Source organism: Emydura macquarii, unplaced genomic scaffold, assembly GCF_026122565.2.
Source record: "Emydura macquarii macquarii isolate MOO-44397 ecotype Brisbane River unplaced genomic scaffold, CSIRO-AGI_Emac_v2 contig_2897, whole genome shotgun sequence".
NCBI classification, from domain to species: domain Eukaryota; kingdom Metazoa; phylum Chordata; order Testudines; family Chelidae; genus Emydura; species Emydura macquarii.
The window spans coordinates 50,360,157-50,382,500 of NW_027133034.1; the positions used below are offsets into that span (position 1 = coordinate 50,360,157).

Below are 22,344 nucleotides of genomic sequence, written 5' to 3' on the forward strand. Positions count from 1 at the left end.
ATACTGTAGAACCTACCTTTCTGATTTTCACTTTGCTAATCCAAAATCCTGCTAATTCTCACCAGAAATCTGGCTGCCTCATCCTACTTCCCAGCATAGATGCAACAGCAAGATGGTGCAGGGAGCTCTTGTATTTTTAATGTCACTTTTACTGATATGCCCATTTACTTCTCGACTATAAAGTATCAGGTAACGGAAACTAAACTATACACTTGCCAAAAATTAATGGTATAGGATTTAAAAAAAAAGTTTGTTCACTTGATAATTTGCAACGTTCAATAATCAGCAACAACATAACAAATAATGTGAGTTTGCAAGATTCTGATTCTCTTGTTTTAATACCACCAGTAAATTCAAATAATTTTCTTATGCAAATTGTAATATTCAGGAACAAGTATTTTATCAATCTTCCTATTTAGTATGAAACATTTTACTAAACAAAAAAAGATCTAACAATAATAGAGTCACAACTGTAAATTTAACACGGACATAATTTGGAAGTGCACAGAATGTTGTCTGAGAAACTTGTCTTGCCTTTCAAAATCAGGCTCAGTTCAATTCTGAAAACATCTTATTTTCTGGCATAGCAAAAAGTAGGCAACTGCTTGATCAGAAGCCTTTATGGAAACTCTCATATCTGGGTATGCTTTCATAACCTCGGACAGTTTAAAAAAAACACAACAAAACAGCACATCAGCAGTATTTTGCTATTAAAAACCAACATATGGCTACACATTCCTTCTTAACTCCACACCTCCCCCTCCAAAAGACAAACAACTGTTCATCTCATTCTCTGCAAGGGTCAGATTATTTGTACCTGAAGCTAATTTTACAGAAATTCAAAATATATTCCCATCACCATGTTTCATTGATTGATTACAATATGCAACATCCAGCTAAGAATTAATTATCTGCATTTACAATTAAAATCTAGCTATAGGGCAAGTGAAATTTTAGAAAAAAAAATTCTTTCATTAACTGGTGTGCCAAATAATCAGTAAAAAATATTGATTGCTGGTATGCCTGAGTTATCCTACTTAAAGATATTGGTACAATCATTAGAAGTACAAAAATCAATTGATTAACATCCATGGTATTTAAATTAATCTCAAACATTTGTTATTGATTTTTTAAAATAACTTTTTCACCTTAGAAGTCTGAAAATATATTGGCTAATGTAGGAAACAGCACTGGTTGATTAATATAGAAGTCATATTAATCCTCTTATTAAAAAAATTTTAAGACAGTATCTGAAATCAGAAAAATATTTGTTTTATGCACCAGTTGCTTAAAATTTAAATACGGTTACTGTAGTTTATCCAGTGGCTACAAATTTAGCAGGGCAAACATTTAGAAGGGAATTTTATATATTTTTAAATTATTTGACTTTTTAAACTTTCAATATGCTGTAATTAAGCTTTTAAATATCAAATGTAGATGTTTCAAATGTAATACAACAAGAACAATAATTTACATTACTCTAAATCCATGCTCAGTAAACATACACTAAAATGATTCTTTAAAATTCTGGCTGAGATTAGCTTTATAATGATTTACGTCATAGGTTGCTATTCCATTTTATAAATAATTTTTAACTCTATCCCTCCTTACAATTCTGACAGTCATTATTTTTCATATATAGTTTGAATGTTGTCAGTCTATCTAATGACAACAGAATACTGAAGTAACAAGGATGCAGTCAGTATATGTCAAGATTGAAGTGGGTTGTGAAATAGGACTTAACGCTTATATTTTATTTCATTTAAGTATTTTTTTATACACCACCACCAAGAATTTGGGAGTGAAATGATGAATCTTTAGCCAATTGCCCCAGATAAAATTTTTCTATATGGCTTATGAGGCCAGTTGGAACTCAAATGTCTATAAGGGGTTTCAATGACACCTTCACAATAACTTAAAAAACAAAAACAAAAAACAAAACACTTTCAAAATGTAACCAAGAACGATTGTGAGATAGTTCAGCATGCTGTAGGTTAACAATTTGGTAACTCATGAATCATATATCTCTATAGCTGAACAGATCTACCGCAGCCCATGCTATTTATACATTAATCTGACCTACTATATTGACGATATAGTGTCTCCAGATGTACACAGTCTAATCCTTCTATAGTGGGAGAGATGGAAATTATCAATGTTCTAAAGCAATGGGAGGACCCTTATTCAGTATTGTCCAACCAAATAATACACCCTTCCCTCCCCCCGCCCCACCCCCGCCAAAATAACGAAACTCATTAGTAAAACAACGAGAGTCCTGTGGCACCTTAAAGGCTAACAAATTTATTTGGGCATAAGCTTTCGTGGGCAGTCGTTAGTCTTTAAGGTGCCACAGGACTCTCGCTGTTTTGCTAACAGACTAACACAGCTACCCCTTTGGAACTCAAACTCATTAGTATTTCTTAATAAAGCCATTACAATAGTTTTGTGAATCTGATGCCAGTTTCCTTTTTCTCCAACTTTCTCAATAGATTTTTTGCTCATTAGGTGTCCAAAAAAAAAAAGAAAAGAAAAGGAAGTCTTGTTGCTTGTTCTTATGCTCATTAGATGAGATCTGGTTTACTTTGATACAATTGTTTTTCAGTAGCAGAAAACCATTCCTCCTTTGCATCAATCAGTATAATTCTCTTTACACTGAATATCAGTGACTCTAAAGGTTGGTATTTTTTCCAGGCCTGTATCTGTTTTATTAGGTCCTTATATAAGGATCTGTTATGGTGTCTACCACACACAGGGGAAAACTAAGATGCCAACTATGCTACCTGGCTGCACCTGAAGTGTAGACCATGCTTAATTAAAGATGAACCCCAGCTGGAGAAGGAGGGAGGGAGGGAGAGAGAGAGAGAAAGAAAGCATAGATTAGAAAGGGACTTCAGGAGAGAAATTCTGCAGTCACTCTGAGACTAGAAATCCTAGGAGGGTCAAGTAGGAAGCCCAGGGGGAGAGATGGCCCTGGGATCCTCTCCTGAGCGGAGAAGTCTGGCAGGAGGCTACGAGAAACACAAAGCAGCCACGGAGGTGGAGAAAGCTCCAGTGGTGAGCCTTGATAAGAAGGCAGAATTGGGATCATCCAAGGAGAAAGAACTGGGAGGTATTCAATTCAGGAATAGAGAGTGATGAAAGATCAAGTCTGAGGGCAAAAGTGAGTTTGCTTTTGTACTTTTAGTTTGGGATTTTGCTGGGAGGTTCCAGGGAAGAACCCTGTGAGTCTTGGACCTGAAAGAAGGCTGAACTTCGAGAGGCAGTGGGTAGAATGACAAAGAGGCTACAGCAGCAAGACTTCCAGGGTGGCAGCAGCAAGGAGCAGACCTTGTATACTGGTTATAGGGTCCTTGGACTCGGAACCAGAATAGCAAGACTGACTAGGTTCCCTTACCAGCGACTGGGGAAGGTGGTAAGAGGCCCTAAGAAAGGAATAAGGATGACTGAAAGGTGAAAGAAGAGTGTGAAGACTACAGGACCCAGAGTCAGGATTAAAGACCTTTCGTAAGGATCCTGGACTTTGTTAGCCCAGAAGGGTTGGGTCTAAATCATGACCTGGCTGCGATTTGCCAGAAAAGGTGGAGCACAGTGGGACTGGCATGACCATTGGTGCTCCAGTGGTGAGCCAAAAGCACTCATGTAGACATACTGGGTTGTCTTCTATATCTAATTTAATTAGGGATATAACTTTTTTTTTAAATGATCATACTAAATACTTAACTTAAAGTGTTTGCTACTAAATACAAATCTGGATAGTAAGAATGTAATTTGCATAATATAATGTAGTAACTAATAACTGAATTCAAGCCTATTTAAAATTAATTTACTATATATCAAAACCTGTAAGAATTATTTCATAGCTTAAAAGTTCCTATTAGAAATAGTTTTAAGAGTGCCAGAAGATCAGTTAAAACTACTCAAACATCTCTTGCAAGTGCTCTGGCTTCAAGTCTTTTAGGAGATTACGTTTATAATGAAATACAACAGAAAATTTGTCATATCAGGTGAAGAATTACAAAGAGCCACTGTACATAAAATCTGTGTGGGCAGATTTCTCTAGTTTTCAAACCAAAAGGTTTTCAGCATTTTCTGATGGCAGCTAATATACGTTTGAAATTACAACCTTAGTACAAAATAGAGCCTCTCAATTAAAAGTCTGCTGGGTGGAGTTCTGCAACAAAAGCCAAGAATGTCTGAGAACACTTCACCCCACTCCTCAGCAGAATCTCTTAAATATGGAATAGTACTCTTAATAAGGTACAGAGCAAGCTAGTTCTCAACATTAATTCTACTGTTGCCTGAAAAAAAACCAGTTAAATTGTAGAGACACATGGTGGGTGAGGTAATATCTTTTATTGGTCCAACTTCTGTTGATGACAGAGACAAGCTTTCAAGTCACACAGAGCTCTTCTGAAAGCTTTCGCCAGATGCATGGCATTATCTCAGACTATATGGGTGCTATAGCCAATGCACTGAAGAAAGTTGAACGAACATGAGATAATGCTTCACTAGAACAAAGGGGGAGAAACAATCATCTTAAAAGATGAAATGACATTAAAAAAATCAATGTTTGATCCTTTGGGAGGAGCATGATTTTAATTTTCTTTGGGATGCTTGCAATGGGAAGGTTGTTCTATTACTGGTCACTTTTCTGTTCTTTTGCCGAACAGTTTGCTCCCAAAGAATCTGGTCACCTGTTTGGACAGGGTGTCCTGGGATCAGATGCAAAAGCCATAAGTAGCTATTTACCATTAATCTTCCTGATGATCTTGAGGAAGAGGTCCTCTTTATCCATGATAACGGTAGACTTACAGGACAAGGACAGCACTAACGTAAATGGCACTACCATTTAGAAACATACAAAACATTAGAGCACTGCCCACTAATTCTCTATCTAGGTTTTTATACCTTGGTTAACACCATAGTATTTGAGCACCTATCAATTTCTTCTAAATGTACAAAAGTCAGCTACCTACTTTTGCAGGCCTGCACCCACTGGTTTTGATAATGCTTTCTAAGGCTATGACTACACTGACTGTGGCAAAGTCGCTGCCGTCATATCAATTTCTTTGGATCGACTGAGCAGTCAGTGAAGACCCGCTCAGTCAATCCAGAAATCGACGTACTAAGACCACCTTCGCAAGTGGCACAGTGCAGTGAAGACGGCGTGCAGAAGAGGAGCAAAGAAGTCGATGGGAGTTACTCAAGTTTTTTACGTAGCTTGCGTAGCTCCCATTGACTGCCGCCGAATCTCGGAGGTAAGTGTAGACAGGGTCTGGGTCACATTAAAGAGGACCCCTGCTTCTTTAATGGAGGCATGGGGGATATAGCTTCCAGATACAAAGTTAGCTTTCTCCTATTCCCTTGATAATCACAGAACTAGAATACCATGCTAGGCCATGGTATCGAACATGTGTGCTGCAGAGGAACACACTGATTTTAATTTACCATTGTTCATATTCAAAGAGATCCAAAGAACAGGAAGAGAAGTTGGGAGAGAAAAGAACAACAATATTTAAGTTTCCTCTTGATTTCTCCTTTTTGAGGTGTTTGGATTTTCTCTACTTTTTCTAACTAAGATCTCTGAGGAAAGGAAGAGACACATATGGCTAAGGAAGGCCCTGGATTTGCAGAGGTGGGAACAGTTGTTCAGACCCAGGATTTCTTCCTCCAGGTCAGTCATCCAGCCCAATGCACTTGCCTTCTGGAGGTAGGCAAATTAGTGGCTGGCTTTAGAGTGATGACAGTGGAGGGAAAGCACCAGATTGCTTGTCTTAATGTCCAACAGCTTTAAATCACAAATAAATAAATAAACAAACAAACAAACACAACCTAGCAACAACTTCCTGATCAGCTGACAAAGCACTGTCCAGGGAAACACCATATTAGCAGATGAATATGTGATTAAGAGTGATATGAAAGCAGTTCTTTCTCTAATAACTGCTTTTGTTACACTTTCTATATAGCTTCCTGTATATTTTTATTCAGATGCTATTACGTGATGATCAAACAAGTTAGCATCTATACCTGGGTAACATGCACTTCTTTTTTTAAACTGACTTGTGCTTAGGGTTGGTAAATAGCTACTTTTTTTGTAGTCTCAATATTTTTGTGAGAATGTTGGATGTTAGGGCCCTTGACTGATCCTTTTCTTTTTCTTCTTGATGGCAGATAGAAGTAAGTCTAGGTAGATTTCTACAGCATCACGGTACAGAGGTGCCCGAAAAAAGGGAGGATACTTGCTTCTTCAAAAATTTGTATCAAGATCTGTGGAAAAGGAGCGCCCATGTCATTAAAAGACACGCAGCATAAAATTTCATGAGTAAGAAGAGACTGAAGAGAGCAGGTCTAGTTCCCTTCCTGGCAGTTTTCATAAAAAAAGCTGCTAGATTTCACCTTCCTGACATACCAACCTCCAGCTTTGGTGGGCAAATCTGCTGTTCAGACAAGTCTTGGCCAGATGGAGGTAGGTGGATGCACAGCACCATTTCCCCTCTTTCCCAGCAGCAGATCAAAGTGCTGCCAGGAGGACAGTGCAGACTGGCCCTTAATGGTTTCAGTGGCAGCACTGGGAGGAGCAGGAGCTCAGTGCTTGGGGCTGGGTTTGGTAACCAAACCTGTACCCATCACCATCTCTCTGCCAACTTTCAGTGTGCGCTGCATTTCCTTGCCTACAAGTCTGCTCATTATGTTGGGGGAGGGGAGAGAAGAAAGATGTGCATGCAAGCATTTTTTCCTATTCCGCTTCAGCGGTCTTTCCCTTTTCTCAGTAGTTGTGGTAACATTCTGCCCACTCCAACCCCTCAGGCTCCTAGATTCTGGAAAGATACAAATACCACAGGCTCCATCCCTTCCCCCTAGCCCCACGTAGGCTTCTGATGGTCACTACACCACCTCTAGAGGTCTGTGTGGTTTATTTCTTTATTTTCTTGGTGAGGGAGGGAGGAACACACTTTCTCTGCCTTCCCCAGATCTTTTAGGGCCGTAGATACTGCAAACAATAGGAGTCCTTCCCTTCTTTTCATGTCCCAAGTTGGCACCAACCCCTGAAATAAGATAGGAGCTTATCTGGAAAAGGCTTTTGTCTGCAAACAGGGGAACAAGGATTAGGGAAGCTGGAAACCCTAAATATCCAACACACACATATAGGGTAAAAGTGCCTATGTGTACACACTGCTTTACAGAAGATGAAGAATGGTCCATTTACTCATCCTGACTCACACTTCTTTAAAAACATACACAAATAGCATTACTAGATAGAACTTAAGTGAAAGGGGAAAAAGTGCATCTGCTGTGAGATCGCACAAGAAAGGTGGTGATGAGATGTTCTCACTATGAGCAGACAAGGTGAGCAATCTAATGTATGTTCTAAATAAATGCATTAGGAACAGTTTTCAAGTTAAAAAGTTTCTCCTCTCTCTCTAATTAGGTATGTGATCTTGGAAAGCTTTGCTTAATAAAATAGTGCTTATTAGGGAGGTCTTTCAAAGCTCTCAGAACTTTCAATGCTGTACATTACAATTCCTCCTTCATTGCCCTTGATAAGTTTAAGATCTTTTAAAAATGATCTAAATATTTGATTACTCGTTCTTGCTTTTTTCTTGATATAGTTTGTTTTTATTGAACCACTAACACTACATCTCCAAGAAGAAAAGTAGTGTTTACTATGCAAAACACACAGTCAATGACTGGCATCCAAGACCAATTGATCTGCCCATTACCACTATCTCCCAACCCCCACAAGCACTACTACAAAGCTATTGATTTAAACACTGCCGATCGGTTTCCATTTTCTGATTTTGGGCATGCCAATTAAGAAAGTGAGTAATTGTGATTACACTGCTTCAGGATCAATTACATTTGATGCAAGACAAAGTGCTCCTTTTGGAAGAACGTAGGAAAATAATTATGATTGGGGAATGCTTTACTGCTGAACATGCCCCAAGCAGCTCAAATAAATGATATACATATATATCTTCATGCAAGACAATACAGCAAAATAAAGGTGTATGGCACTTGTCAAAATAGTCTTGAAAAAATTCACACTTCCCCACACAAGCTTTTGAACAAAAAACTTTTTAGAAAGTATGGAGAGTTAAAAAAAGCTGCCACTGAGTGTATCTGAAACAGATTCACGTGGCTGAAAGACCACCACAAAATACAGAATCTCCTGATATACACATATATAATACCAGGATTTTTGGAACAATAAAACAGCAAATTTCACTTAAAGTACATTATCTATCTTTATTTTTCCCCCTTCAACAGTAGTCTCAAATATGAAAGGGTTTAATTAAACAGTGAGGCAAACAAAGTAAGCAATTCCTATTCTTAATTTAACTTTAAACTTCGTGTTTAGCTTGAGCTTTGTCATTGGGCTCACATTGTCCAAATCATTAAAATGAATACAGCACTGGTGTCTGAGGCAAATCTATTTACAGTGATGTTACTCATAGTCTGGTTGGTGTTCAGGAATATTGATCTGTCTTGTTTGTCTAATAGGAAAATAATAAACAATTACTAGGCAATGTTGGAGAAAGTAATCAGTTTTTATATATCACTAATATAGCAGACCTCCCAAAACATAAAGGTGATGATCTGCATAAAATCAATGTGTTATGCTACATTGCTTATACTCATCACTGCAGAGATTCTCAGCAATAAATGATGCAAGTTTGGAACTGAATCATTTGTATACTTAAAGGGTGTATTTAAAAGAAAAATATTTGCTCTGTTTTAAAAAAGAATGTACCTTTGTTAAAATGAAAATAATTTTGACATTTTACATAATTTAAGAATAAAAAAGCTACGTACTTTTGTATTTAGAGACCGAGATACCTCACATTTTTGTAGTAATTATGAAGTTGCATTGCCTAGAACTCTGCTTCCCTCATTATGTCAAAACAAAGCCTGTGCCAGACTAATGCACTGTACAGTAAAATGAGCATATTTTTAAAGATTTCAGATCAGTTCCTGAATACCACTGCTGCTATCATCATCCAGAAAGACAACAACAACATAACCTGTGCATACACTAACATGCCAAAGGCATCCTGTTGGAAATAAGAATATCTTTAAAATAACCTCACACTAGGGACTTAGAGTACAAATGAATATTGTATGAAGAAAGGGCTGGTGAAAAAAACAAACATTTTCAATAGTAAACCATCTCCCCTCCCTCCAAAAAAAGAGAATTTTACATCTGCAGTGGCTCTTCTTGAGTAGCATGTTTAACATATGTGAAAGCACAGTAGATTTTCTACTACAAATCTTATATCCCCAGTCTTTAAGGAGTTACAAAAATTTCCAAACTAGCACAGTAATTTTTTAAATGATTAAATAAACAAGAGTACAGAGCTTCTAGAAGGAAAGGTTTCACTGATTTGGTGCACTGTGATATGGATGCCACACCACGTGGGTCATGGAATTGTCAAGTGGTGAGAAAAGCTTTGGGCAATATTTATTTCAGGATATATTAAGGGGAAAGAAAAGATTAGCAAGCGGGTTCATTTAGTGATTTGGGAAAAAGCGTTTGGACTCTGCTACTATTTTTGCATGAATTCATGTTGCCTGACAATGGAGCTCTCAATGTGTGAGCAGGCACCGTTCCTGCTTAAATCAAAAGATGCAAGAAACTCAGATACAATGCAGGCGCTTAGGTATGATAACGATGAGCAAAGTATATATATAAAAATAAACATGCAAGGCATATATGGCAGACACTAGTGGGCCAGCCACCTACTAATTTATCCCCCTCTCCCCTCATCTCTCTCTCTCTATTTTTTTTTAAAACTATTAGGAAGAGGATTGTTTTGCTTGCAAATCTGGGGGTAGTTTACTTGAGTGACAAGCACAACAAGCCTATTACATAGATCCTGGACAATCGTGATGGCCCTTTAATAGTATTAAATCCCTTAGGTTTGATGTGTTTTGATTTGCAAACCCTTACAACAGAGGAAGAAACTATACTAATAGAGGCACTATACTAGACCCTGGGGTAAACTGCCCCCTGTGGGAACAAGAAGGAGGTGGTCCTAACCAAGGAGAGATACTAATGCTATAGGCAAGCAAATACTTTCAGCTAATTAAATAATTATTCAGCTAATTAAATAAAAAGGCAGTATCCAGGTACAGGAACGGCTAGGAAGGCTCAAGCAACTGCAAATAGAGAAAGAGCCCCTTAAAAATTATTGTTGCTGTCAGTGAATGCCTGCATTTTTATGAGCATTCAACTTTTGGTTATGATACTTTTCTTTGGCTTCATTTTGTTTCTTGATTTTTAAATTGAATATTAAAATATATTTCTAAAAATTCAGTTAACATCAAGTGGCAGGATCCATCTGCAACCTCAGAGTTACCAAACCAAACTTGTGAAAAGAAAAGAACCATGGTCAGGTACCTAACGGAAGAAACTGACTTGTTTAGGTAATCCAGATTTGAAAGTACATCTTGTGACTTTAATATATTTTCATAAGTTAATTCTCATCAAGTATTACAAACTTTCAAAAAAAATCATTTGGAAATATCCTGATAGGGAAAAAAACTCCATTATTCTTGGAATAGTAAAGGTGACAAATTACTATGCCTCATTTCTCTAAACACTTCTTGAAGGTCCATTTTATTATGAGCTATATTGCGTAATTCTATAACAAATGTAGAAAATACAACAAGCACTTTGCCCATAGAATTTCTAGTCGGAGTTCAAACTAATTCAACATATAATCAGAGCAAATTCAAATATTTTTTAAATATAGTTATGAAAGAGGTTGTGTAAACAAGGCAATGACTAACATTTCTCCCCTCCATTTCCATTCAGAACAATCAAATATTAAAACAAAACAAAAACCAAACCAAAACAAAACAAAAACAAACTTACCATAACTGGAAACTGGCAGTCTGAGTAGAATCACAAAAGTCAATACCCATTGAGACAGTAACGGATTCCTCAGGCTCAAGAAATTCTAGAAGAGAACATGTAAATTAAGCGTGCACATCCCCCCCCCAAAAAAAATCAGATCTGCCAATCTAAACACAAAAATTTGATTCTAGTAAAAGAGCAAATATTTACAGCTTCTCTCACTTTGAGAGGTTTTAACCAGATTTTTTTTTAAAGTGTCTTGGGAGAAACTTCCTACAACAAACACATTTTAAATATTACTATTACAATCTTAGTCACACCATCAGTGAACCAAGGCTTCATATTAAAACAGCAGGGACATACAATTACAGAAAAACATTAAGGTCACATGTTATCTATTTGCTTGTGTGCTGAAGCAGGATTTGCACTTCATTTGGCATAACACCATGTGCTCTTTAGTTTTCAGATTGGACGAACAAGACAGTACAATAGCGTTACTAAAATGCATATTACTACACAGTGAAGGGGGAAAAAATAAAGTTTAAAAAATTCAATAGTCAATGTGTGACCTACTTCTCTCCCAATTTTGTTTGCACTGGTTACACAGGAGGCTGGGAAGATTATGGACTTGAAATGGAGGATAATCCTTTGTTTTACAAGCAGTGCAGAATGCAGCACTTCCTGAATGAAGATATCCAGAGTAAGTTCATTGTTTGTTTCTTGAACCTCTTCAGAGCCAGATCCATACTAAGCCTACACTACTACTGCAGATTGAAGGATTTATGTTTCTGGGAAACTGGGTCCTTCTTTGATACCAAAGGAACAAATACAAAAAGTGGTTGTTGGGGGACAACTTCAGCTAAAGAACAGTACAAGAGAGACAACACACAGGAAGAGACTTAAACAGAAAACATTACAGAAAGAAATGTCAAATTAAAAATGGATGGACAGAGAAAACTTTTGTGCTACTGTGTTCTACATGTTTAGGAACTCAGGAGGAGTCAGTTGTTTAATGATATGGAGAAATATAAAGAATCCTAACTGCAGCAAAGCAATTTGTGGAAGAACACAGAAAACATGGGGGGAAGGGGTTTCAAATAATGCAGAATAAAGCAGAAAGTGCTTCAAGAAAGTCAAGTCTGTATAAGGATCAGTGTGGCATCAAGAAAGAAATACTCCATGCCCAATTTACCACTTGTTACTGGCAGAGCTACTGGCTGCAGAGTAAGGTTAGAAGACTGGTAAGAATGCCTGTATACACTGACATTTCCACTGTGCTTTCCTGGTGGAATTATGGGGCTTAATTTTCCTAAAGTAGACAATACCCATGAGAAACACAAAAACACAAAATGTACTGAAAAGGATAAGACGCAGGTAGGTATAAAAACTGCAGATCCAGAAGAAAGTGAGGTTTCTGCTTTCTTTTCTGCTTGAGGTTTCAAAGGACAGGGTGGGTACCACAAATATATCCATGTCAGATTTTTTTTCTGGGGGCTAGGAAAAAGGTAGCAAAAAATTCCATTGAACATGTCCATTTTTAAAGGCGTTACAAGAATGGAACCTCTTGATTAGCTTCAAATCTGGTAAAAATTCTACCAGTCTTTATGTCTGAATTTTGAAGAGATATTCCACCGTGGATTTTAGAAGAGAAGTTAAAAATTGGGTTAAAAAGTGAATTACAAACTTCTCTCTAGAGAGGCTACTGCCTCTCCATACAGACAGTGTAGCTCACGCTAAAAGCTTATTTATATATCCAGATGGTAGACGCCATTCAGTTCAACTTAAAACCAACTTGAAGTAGATGTTTAGCTATAAAAATAATAGAGAGATTCTTAAAATGCAAACTGAATCAAATGTTATCCCTGCAAAATACTTGACCACATGTTTTGTTACCCATAGCATGAAAAGCTTATTCTGAAGTAAGTGAAAAGTGGTTAAGTACCATTTATATTTCTTAGATGTAAACATAACTGGCTTGGCATTTCTTTGGCACAAACCTCCAGTTGTCATTGTCCTAAGATAGCTGCTTAGTTACTCTAGTGACCAAACAGCAGTCAGTTGGAAAAAAGAATTTTTGCCTGGCTCTTTTTGGTCCTTTTCAAAGTAAAAAGTGGGAGGATATATTAATTGGCAGTCAAAAATGCCACTGCTAGTAACATGGCAATCTTTCTCATTCAGAATCTGAAAGCTCTCCAGCTCTGTGTCAAAACATGTTTAGAAATTGATATTTATTTCTTCTGTTCTACACTGGTCAATGAAATGTCATCTCATCAACTCATTACACCAGCTTCCAGAAAAGTTAACACTACTGTTTTTAACATTTGCAATGTTTAATATTTGGAAAATTCACATTTCAGCCATTGGATATTTTAAACTGAGCTTTATTTTTATGTAGTCAAAGAAAATTAAATTACATGAACAATGAATAGAAGTCTCTCTCTCCTGTTCCCTCTCTTACTATCACTGACAACTATCTATCCAAGTACTCATAAAATAATGAGGATCATATGAGCACCTCATAATCAATGGATTTCAAAATTTCTATGACATCGGGAAGTACCAGCCCCATTTACAGATGGAGAATGAAGGCACATGGTACATTAAATGTCTTACCCAGGGTTAAAAAAATTCCACGGCTGAACCAGAAATTGAACCCAGGTCTCGAGTTCCAGTCTCATTACGAGACTATGCTTCCCACCTTACCATATACCTTCCTACTTCAGAATAAGCCAAAAGAAATCCTTCAAGTCATCATCTTCCTTCAAGTCATAGTTAAGGACATTTCATACTTCAAATTCATAACGTATTTCTTTTAAATTATCTTTACTGTTATGTTAGTTTCATTAAAACATTCCAACATAAGACTACCTTTCAAATAAGTTTCCTTAAATTTTAGAAAATAACTTAACTCAGTAATACACATTTCTGAATGGCATGGCATTTTCTGACTAAATGGTCAATACCGTGGTGAAGTCCAGAGATGGTCAGAACATGTTTGCCAAAACATGCTGTTTTGTCAAAAAAATTTAGGTCTGTGAGAGAGAGAAGAGAGAGAGAGAGAGAGAGACAGAAAGAGAGAGACAATAGCTGGGTGGTTACTGTACTTGCCTGGGATACGGGAAACCCAGATTCAGATTACTGTTCTGCCTGAAAAGCTCTGCTCTGCGTCAGGCAGAGGAAGGACTTAACTTAGGTCTCCCACATCCTTGGCCAATACTCTAACCACCAGGCTAGCCACAGTCACCACCCCAACAATTAATTTTTCACAAATTAATTTAAATTCAAAAGGTTTTCTTTCCAATGTGGAAACAATTTCTGAATCCTCAAAAATTGCCACAAAATTGAATTGTTGTCCTCTGGTCAGCTCTTGTTTGTCTCATTTGAGAGAAATCACCTCTTGCGGTATTGTGCCATCCTGGGTCTCTGGTTCAACACAGATTCCGAATAAAGAGTGTTGCCTACTTAATAATCATTTCTTATAGCAATTAAAATTTCTCTAGGGATTTTATTCAAGTACTGACTAGGACTGACCTGGTGTATTCTACCTCACATGAAGGGATCCGAAGAAATTACAACCAGATGTAGTATGACTATACAGTTTGATTAATTCTAACTGCACTGGAAGTACTCCCTTTTAACAGACACCTAGTTAAACTACACACATCCTTGCCATGTAATGCTTTAAAAAGTTGATTTTTTATTCCGTCAATTTCTAAAACAAAAAAAAAAAAAACTAAAAAAAAAATCAATACATTTGGTATTTTCCATTTCATGTTTTTAACTAAATGAAAGAATAGGATCTTGCATAGTTAGTTTTTAAAAGATGATTTGTTTACCTATTGGGTTAAACACATGCATCTTCATGCCTGCAGGTAGCTTTCTCTCCCCTATGTGAATATTCTCTAACTTCTGGTCCGTGGTGTTCGTTAATGTCACTTGTACAGATACCATTTGATCTCCATAAATGCACGGCTGCCTTGAGAAGTGATAATGAGCTGCTAATCCTTTCCCACTCATTCGATGAAGCAGTTCATGAGTTTTCATTGGCACAAAGACTGGAGTACTGACCTGTTACATAAAAGTTAAAAAATTAGTGAACAATGTATTAGCCAATTCTTGTGGATAGCAGAATAAGAACAATGTGATAGTTAAATACTACACTAGCTAGAGCTCCGTCTCTCTTCTTTGGGAGATTTGGGTGTGCAAGGAATGCAGGATGAAGGGCATTTCCATGAAAACACCTTAAAGTTTTGACTTCATCAACAGTTAAGCTGCGTGGAAAAACTATTAGAACAGGTTGAAAATATTCAAGTCCACAAATATGACATAACAAAGGAAATATTTGGAACTGCATGAATTCAAACGACAAAATTTCTGGTGTTGAGAATTACCAGCTCAGCTTATAGTTAAAGTTCCATCATAAGACTACTTCCAATTGCTGATAATTTTGCCAGGTTTTAACTGTTTGAGCTGAGATTTGTCTGTGTCAAGCTGGATAGTCTAGCATATATTCTAAAGGACCATTCAAGGTAGAATGGCCCGTTAACACCTCTGAAGTCATAGGACAAGAAACGGGGTCAGTGGGTTACAGATTGTTGTAATAAACCATAAATCCAGTGTTTCTATTCAGTTGATGATTTTTAGTGTCTAAAGTTAAGTTATGAATTTACTTGCCTTTTTAAAGTGTTGTGCAGGTTTCCTTTGAGGATGTGGACCGATAGTCAGATATAGAGTGATCATTTTGTGAAAAGTGTTCACCACAGGTGATAGGGTGTTTTTGTCTTTTATCATTTTCCTGTGTGAGTTCATTCTAGTGCATAGCAATTGTCTGGTTTCACTCACATTTGTTATTGGGACATTTAGTGCACTGGATGAGGTATACCATATATTGCGATAGGCATGTGTACGACACAGAGATCTTGAAAGGTGCATTATGGGGAGTGAGGATTATTGTAGCAGTGGAGATATGTCTGAGGTTTTGCATCTGTTGTTCTGACAGGGTCTGATGCCACTTTGAGTTGGTGTATCCTGGTTTGTGGGGAGCTTACATATGAGGAGGAGCATGGAGAGGTTGGAAGGGGAGTGGTTGCTTGAAGGCCAGAAGAGGGAGTCCTACACATGCTTATTACAGAAAAGTAAGCTGGAAAAAACCTTTCAGGTCATTTTTATAGATCATCTCACCCTTGAAAGGAAATAAAATAGTATTCTACCTGCTGTGATTGGTTTCCCTTGAGCAAGATGTGCAGAAGACTCAGTCAGATAAAACAGTTCCTAACCTGCTCTGGAACTGTTGTTCTTCGAGATGTGTTGCAAATGTGCATTCCACTTCAGATGTGTGAGCACCAGTGTCAGAGATTTTTCCCTTAGCGGTACCTATCGGGGCCGTGCATGAGCCTTATGCTGCCTCATGGTACTGCATGGTTATAGAAGAGCAGAACTATCCTCGACCCTCCTCAGATCCTTTGTACTGGACAGACTGATATAGAGGGGAAGGAGGAAGGGACGTGGAATGGACATGTGCAACACATCTCAAAGAACAGTTAGTAACTTTGTTTTTTCTTCTTTGAAAGATTGCACATGTCCATTTCACTTAAGGTGACTCATAAGCAGTTCAAACCGGAGACTGATTTCAGACTTTACCTAAACAATGACTCAAGGATTACCCATCCAAACCTGGCATCATCTCTGGAATGCTTGGAAATAGCATAATGAGTTGTAAAAGTATGTATCAATGCCCAAATTGCAGCTCTACCAAGATCTGTTATAGGTATTTGATTCAGAAAAGCTGCAAAAACTGCTTGAGACCTTGTGGAGAGTGCCAATATCTTATCTAGAGTGGTTACATTAGCAATGTCATAGCACAGATGTATGCAAGACTAAATCGGGACAAAATTCTCTAGATCAAAACTGGAAGGCCTTTCATCCTGTCTGCAACAGCCAGGAACAGCTGGGAGAGTGACCTAAACAACCTAGTCCTGTCCAAGTACAAAGCTAACACTCTTTTAACATCCAGGATATGGGTTGTCTCAATCTTTATGCAAACGGGGCTTAGGAAAGAAAGCTGCTAAGTAAATTGCTTGATTGAGGTGGAATTCTGATACTACTTTAGTCAAAACAATTTGGATGTGGACATAATTATACTGTGTCCTTATAAAAGATTTTCTAGAAAGGATCAGCTACTAATGCTTGTAATTCTGTCACTCTTCTCACAAATGTAATGGCTATCAAAAATGCTACTTTCGTGGATAGATGGAGTAAAGGTAGCTATCAGCTCAAAGGATCAACTTTGTTAGCACCAGATTAAAGTCCCAGAGATGGATAGGATCTGCAACGTGGGCATATAACCTGTCCAGACCCTTTAAGAACCTAATTGACACTGAATTCAAAAATATTGAGTGGCCAGCGATTAGAGGGTGGAAAGAGGAAACATATGCAAGGTGAACCTGGATGCATCTAATGGATAGGACTTGCTGTTTCAGGTGAACAGATGTTGGATGTTTAGGTATAGCATGCTGGACAGAGGCCTGGACTGGCAAAACACCTTTTTGCTGTGATCATAAGGAAAAGGATTCCCACTTCAATAGGTAAGCATGTCTAGTAGAAGGCTTTCTGCTATGCAGGAGGATGTTTTGTATATTCCCACAAACACACCGCCTCTTGAGTCATCAACCAGGGAGCATCCAGTTGATAAAATGAAGAGCACAGATGGACTGGGATGCAGGAATCAGCCAGGAGCCTGGGGATCAGGTTGGAATCTGGAAGTAATGTCAAAGAGCCCTGGTGCAGAGGCTCAGCAGACTGGAGAACCAATGTTGGGGATGGGATTTTGTGGGCCTGATCCTGCTTGAGCTTGCTCAACACCATAGGAATGAGAGGAACAGGAGGATAGGTATACATCAGCTTGTCTTTGCAAGACAAGGACGGCCCTTAGAGATCATAGAATCATGGAAGATTAGAGTTGGAAGGGACCTCAGGAGATCATCTAGTCCAACTCCATGCTCAAAGCAGGACTAACCTCAACTAAATCATCCCAGCCAGCAATTTGTCAAGCCACAGCTTAAAAACCTCTAAAGAAAAAAAAAAACAAAAAACCTCCTACGTGCTGCTCTTGAATAAAAGAGCTGACTTCTTGTTGTGGTGAGTAGAAAACAGGTCTATCTGAGGGAGCCCCCAGGTTTGAAATATGAGTTTCACCATATCCGGTCTGAGACACCACTCATGATCTCTGCAGAAAGATCTGCCCAGGTGATCTGCCAAACTGTTGTGAACCTCAGGAAGGTGGGATGCTTTAAGGTGAATCATGTTGGTAATACAAAACTCCCAAAGGCGTACTGGCTCTTGACAGAGACTGTCCTACCGTGCCCCTCCTTGTCTTTTCACACAGAACTTCACTGCAGTGTGTCTATGAGGTCATGCAGAGTTTCTCCCCCTGATGTGAGGGACAAAAGCCCAAGAGGCTAGATAAATAGCCTCAACTCCTGCACGAGAGCTAAATGTTGCTGTGACCTAGGTTGCCTAGGTGAGCTCCCTGCTCTAGAGAAGAGGCATCCAGAAATAGAGTCAGTGTGTGTGTGTGGGGGGGGGGGGGGGGGGGGGGGGGGGGCTGAAGGGAACTCCCATACAGATGTTGGCTGCATCCATCCACCAGTCCTGCAGGCACTGAATTCTTGCAGGCACTGAATGAGCATGCCCAATGGGTGATGAGCTGGGGAATACACTAACTTTAAACAACACTAACTTTCGGAGATCAAGTCTGGCATGCTGAAACACATTGGTGCAGTGGGCCATGTGTCACAGAAGTCTCAGACAGTTCCTTATAGTTGACATTGGATGGACTTTTAGGTCTTTGGAAATGGTTAACACTGTCTGGAATCTGGCTTGCAGTAGGAAAGCTCTTGGTTACTGTAGAATCCAAGACTGCCCCTGTAAACTCTATCCCTCTCAACTGGGGAGAAGACTCACTTGTCCTCATTCATCAACAAACCCAGAACACTGAAGAGGGACTGGATCTTGACTAGACTGAGTTCTACCTAGTTCTTGGACTGACCTCAAACCAGCCATAGAAAAGATATGGAACAGGTATGGAAATACTTGCCTCCCTGCTTTCCTTAGGAATGGGGTCACCACTACCATGCATTTTGTAAATACGAAGAACTGCAGATAAGACAAAGACTGAGATGGTAAACAATTAATGGGTATTGTTACTCAGGAATCTTAGGACTTGCCTGTGGGTTTGATGAATAGCCATATGTAAATATGCATCCTTCAATCAAGGGCAGCATACCAGTCAACAGAATCCAAAGAAGGTCCATCCTAGACCTGGAACAAATATATAAAGAAAGTAAGGTTCCCCATGATCACCCTAGCCTCTATTATATAAAAAACTGGTAAAATAGAGGCAAGGGTAACCATGAGAAACCTTATTTTCTTTATATATTTGTTCCAGTTCTAGGATGGGCCTCCTTTTGCCTTTGGCATCAAGTAGTAACATGAATAAAACCTTTTCTTCCCTGGCTGGAGAGAAGGAACCTCCTCTATAGCTCCCAAATGAAGGAGAGATTGGACCTCTGGGAGGAAGACAGCCTCAAGAGAGTGGTCTCTGAAGAGGGAAGGGGCGTGGGAGGGAGGGGCTGAAATAAACTGAAGGGTGTATCCCAGTTTTGCAGTACTTAGAACTCACTCATCTGTGGTGATAGAGGCCCCAGCATACAGGAAGCGGCATAAACTGTTGGAAAAAAACAGGAGTAAGAGAAACTGGCCCAGGACACACTGGTATTCTGTCATCGACAAAGCAATTGAGCAGATTTGGAATTTCCTGGCTGTCTAGACAAACTTGCCACAGAAGAAAACTGAGGAGGTGTCATCCCCTCTGGTTTTTCCCATTTCCTTGAGTGGTCATGCTGTCTAGGTGTGAAAAGCGGGTATCACTGGCACAACTATGGGTGAAATTGTTTCTTTTTAGGGAATGAAGTGTACTTCAACATAGCCCTTTAATCTTTGAAGCTTCTACCAATCTGCTGAGAGAATAGGATCAGACCTTCAAAGGATCATTTATCATACGGTGGACCTTCTGTGGAAGACCCAAAACTTGAAGCCATGAACTCCTGTGCATTATTATTAGCTCTGATTGCTGAATCTGCCCCATCTAATGCAGCTTGGAGAGAGGTCCTAGCCACAAGTTTGCTCTCTTCCAAGATGACCTTGAATGCCTGGCATCCTCTGGTAATCTGTCCATGAACTTCAGAACACTGTCCCAGAGGGAGAAATCTTATCTGGCCAGCAGGGCTCACTGGTTAGAGATACGACAACTGCAGGCTGGCAGTGGAATAAATCTTTCTATTGAAAAGGTTGAGTCTTTGTTTCTTTATTCTTTGGGGGTTGAAGATGACCATTCCAGATATGCTCTTTTGTTTGCTGCCGAGACAACCAAATAACCTGGTGAGGGACGGATGCAGAAATGTTCATAGTCCTGAGGAGCAACATGGTGCCTGTGCTCAATACTCGTGGCTGTTGGTGGCAGAGATGATGGAGTTTGTCATAGTAATCTTGTGGACTCCAGCATGGCCTCATTTGTAGGTACGGCCACATAGGAAAGTCCTGCTGACCCCTGTATGTCCACCTGTCTATAGAAATTCTCCTACAGGACCGTGACCCGGATGTCAGAGAAGAATCAATCCTCTTTAGGAGTTCTTGGTAGGCCCTGTAGTCATCCTAAAGAGATTGAGGACACCCCAGACACCACCATCTCATCTGGGGAGAAGGACAGCAAAAGAGATTGACTTGTAACATCCTGTACATCCCCAGATGGAAGTTATTTCTTCTTGGTACTGGTGTTGGTACCAGGAGTAACTTCCTGAGATTCCATATGTGAGCTATCCTGTCATCTGCTCATCCATCCAGAGAGAAGAAGTTGGGAGGATCTGGTGATGGTGGGGAAAACCCCAGGGGTTCCAATACAGCCAGTGGTAGGGTGTAGGCTCCCAACCTCTACAAGCCCACAGATGCACGTCCCTGGACCACCATAGGGCATCTGCCAGGTGCCTGGATTTGAATCCTCTTGACTCAGGTGAATGGCACCTTCTATTCCAGAAGCAAGGTGTCTATATCAAATTCCAAAAAGGAACCTGAATCGCCTGACCAGTGCAATACTAGAGACCGGTGATGAACCTCTGGAGATGTTGTTACAAGGGACAGCATATTTGGCTTGCCTCTGGATGGCACTAGGTGAGGGGATACTGGACAGTCCGAAGTCGGCTATGGCACCAAGGATTTGACCTTACTGGCAGGTAAGACAGACAAAGTTAATTGGTACTGGACGACTTGTCTCATTCTACTGGAGAATCTGGTTCTGAGAGGAATAACACATTTCGTCCTGTGGCATATGCCTCCAGAGTTGTTGGTTCCCAATAAGTCCTGCTGCTGTTGCACTGTGGCACTTCTGACAGAGGTAGAAGTACTTAATGTCCATCCCAACAGTGAAAGTTCAGATGGTGAATGCAGGGCAGTCTCCATAAGAAGATGATGCTCTCTAAACTCCCTAACCTTTCTGTTCCAGGGCTTAAAGTCCCTGCAGATTTGATGATGATCCCTGACATGGCCCTCCCTGAAGCACTTTAGACACTTGGAATGTGGATCACTCACTGGCAGAGTCTTCTTGCAACTGATGCAAGGCCTAAAGCCCAGGTACTGGGTCCTGGTACTGGGAATTGGTACTTGGAACATGCAGGAACCGACACTCTAGAGTAGTGTTCTTCATTGCAAGGCCTGGGAGCCAGTGGCGGCTCCCATCGACCCTAATTGCAGCTCCCTGACTAATTGTTTATCTTCCAATTTGTTTTATTTTTAACATTAGAATATGTACCGAGCCTATCAAAGTCCACCTTCTTTACATGTCACATTGACCACACGGTACGATGTGTGCCAATAAGTACATCTAAGTATATCTGTTGTATAATAAGAACCCCTTCCATGTATCAGTGTCATCTCTGTCCCCAGTTATCACAGACATTTGTTCTGACCGAGCTAACCTGGAGAGTGAAATTGTGGAACTTCAGACAAATGACATCATGAAGTCTGAACTTAAGACCGGTGTTTATCATTTCTGGAATATGGTGCCTGATACACAATACCCATCTCTGAAACATTGTGTACAAAAAATGCTGTCATTTTCATCAATATGTATACCTGCAAATCTACATTTTCAACAATGAATATTGTGAAAAGAACACAGAGGAACAAATTGACCAATGAACATTTGGACTGCCTTATTAGGATTGCGATGACAGACTACAAATACTGCATGAACCAAGTCAAGGAGCCACAGGCACACTTTCGCTCAGAGGTATCCTTTTATTGTACAAGCAGACTTTGATTTAGTTACATTAGTTGCTCTGTAACATGACATCATTAAGGAGTATCAAGCAATGTGTTAATTTAGTAGTTGATGTGGCTCTCACATTAAAGGTTTTTTGCCAAAATGGCCCCCA

General features: G+C 39.3%; 1 protein-coding gene across 4 annotated transcripts in view; it reads right to left on the reverse strand.

The window, feature by feature from the left end:
- The window catches only part of AP3B1 (adaptor related protein complex 3 subunit beta 1), a 290,480-nt gene that overhangs the window by 23,204 nt on the left and 244,932 nt on the right, over nucleotides 1-22,344 (reverse strand). For 2 of the 4 annotated variants that reach the window (XM_067569102.1, XM_067569101.1), the window contains exons 23-24: nucleotides 14,695-14,926; nucleotides 10,877-10,961 (exon numbers count right to left, since the gene is read on the reverse strand). In XM_067569102.1, coding sequence (XP_067425203.1) covers nucleotides 10,877-10,961; nucleotides 14,695-14,926 — 317 coding nt within the window. Of the gene's footprint in view, nucleotides 1-10,876; nucleotides 10,962-11,388; nucleotides 11,540-12,162; nucleotides 12,668-14,694; nucleotides 14,927-22,344 lie in introns of those variants that run through there. The other 2 variants (XM_067569103.1, XM_067569104.1) reach the window with 2 other exon arrangements.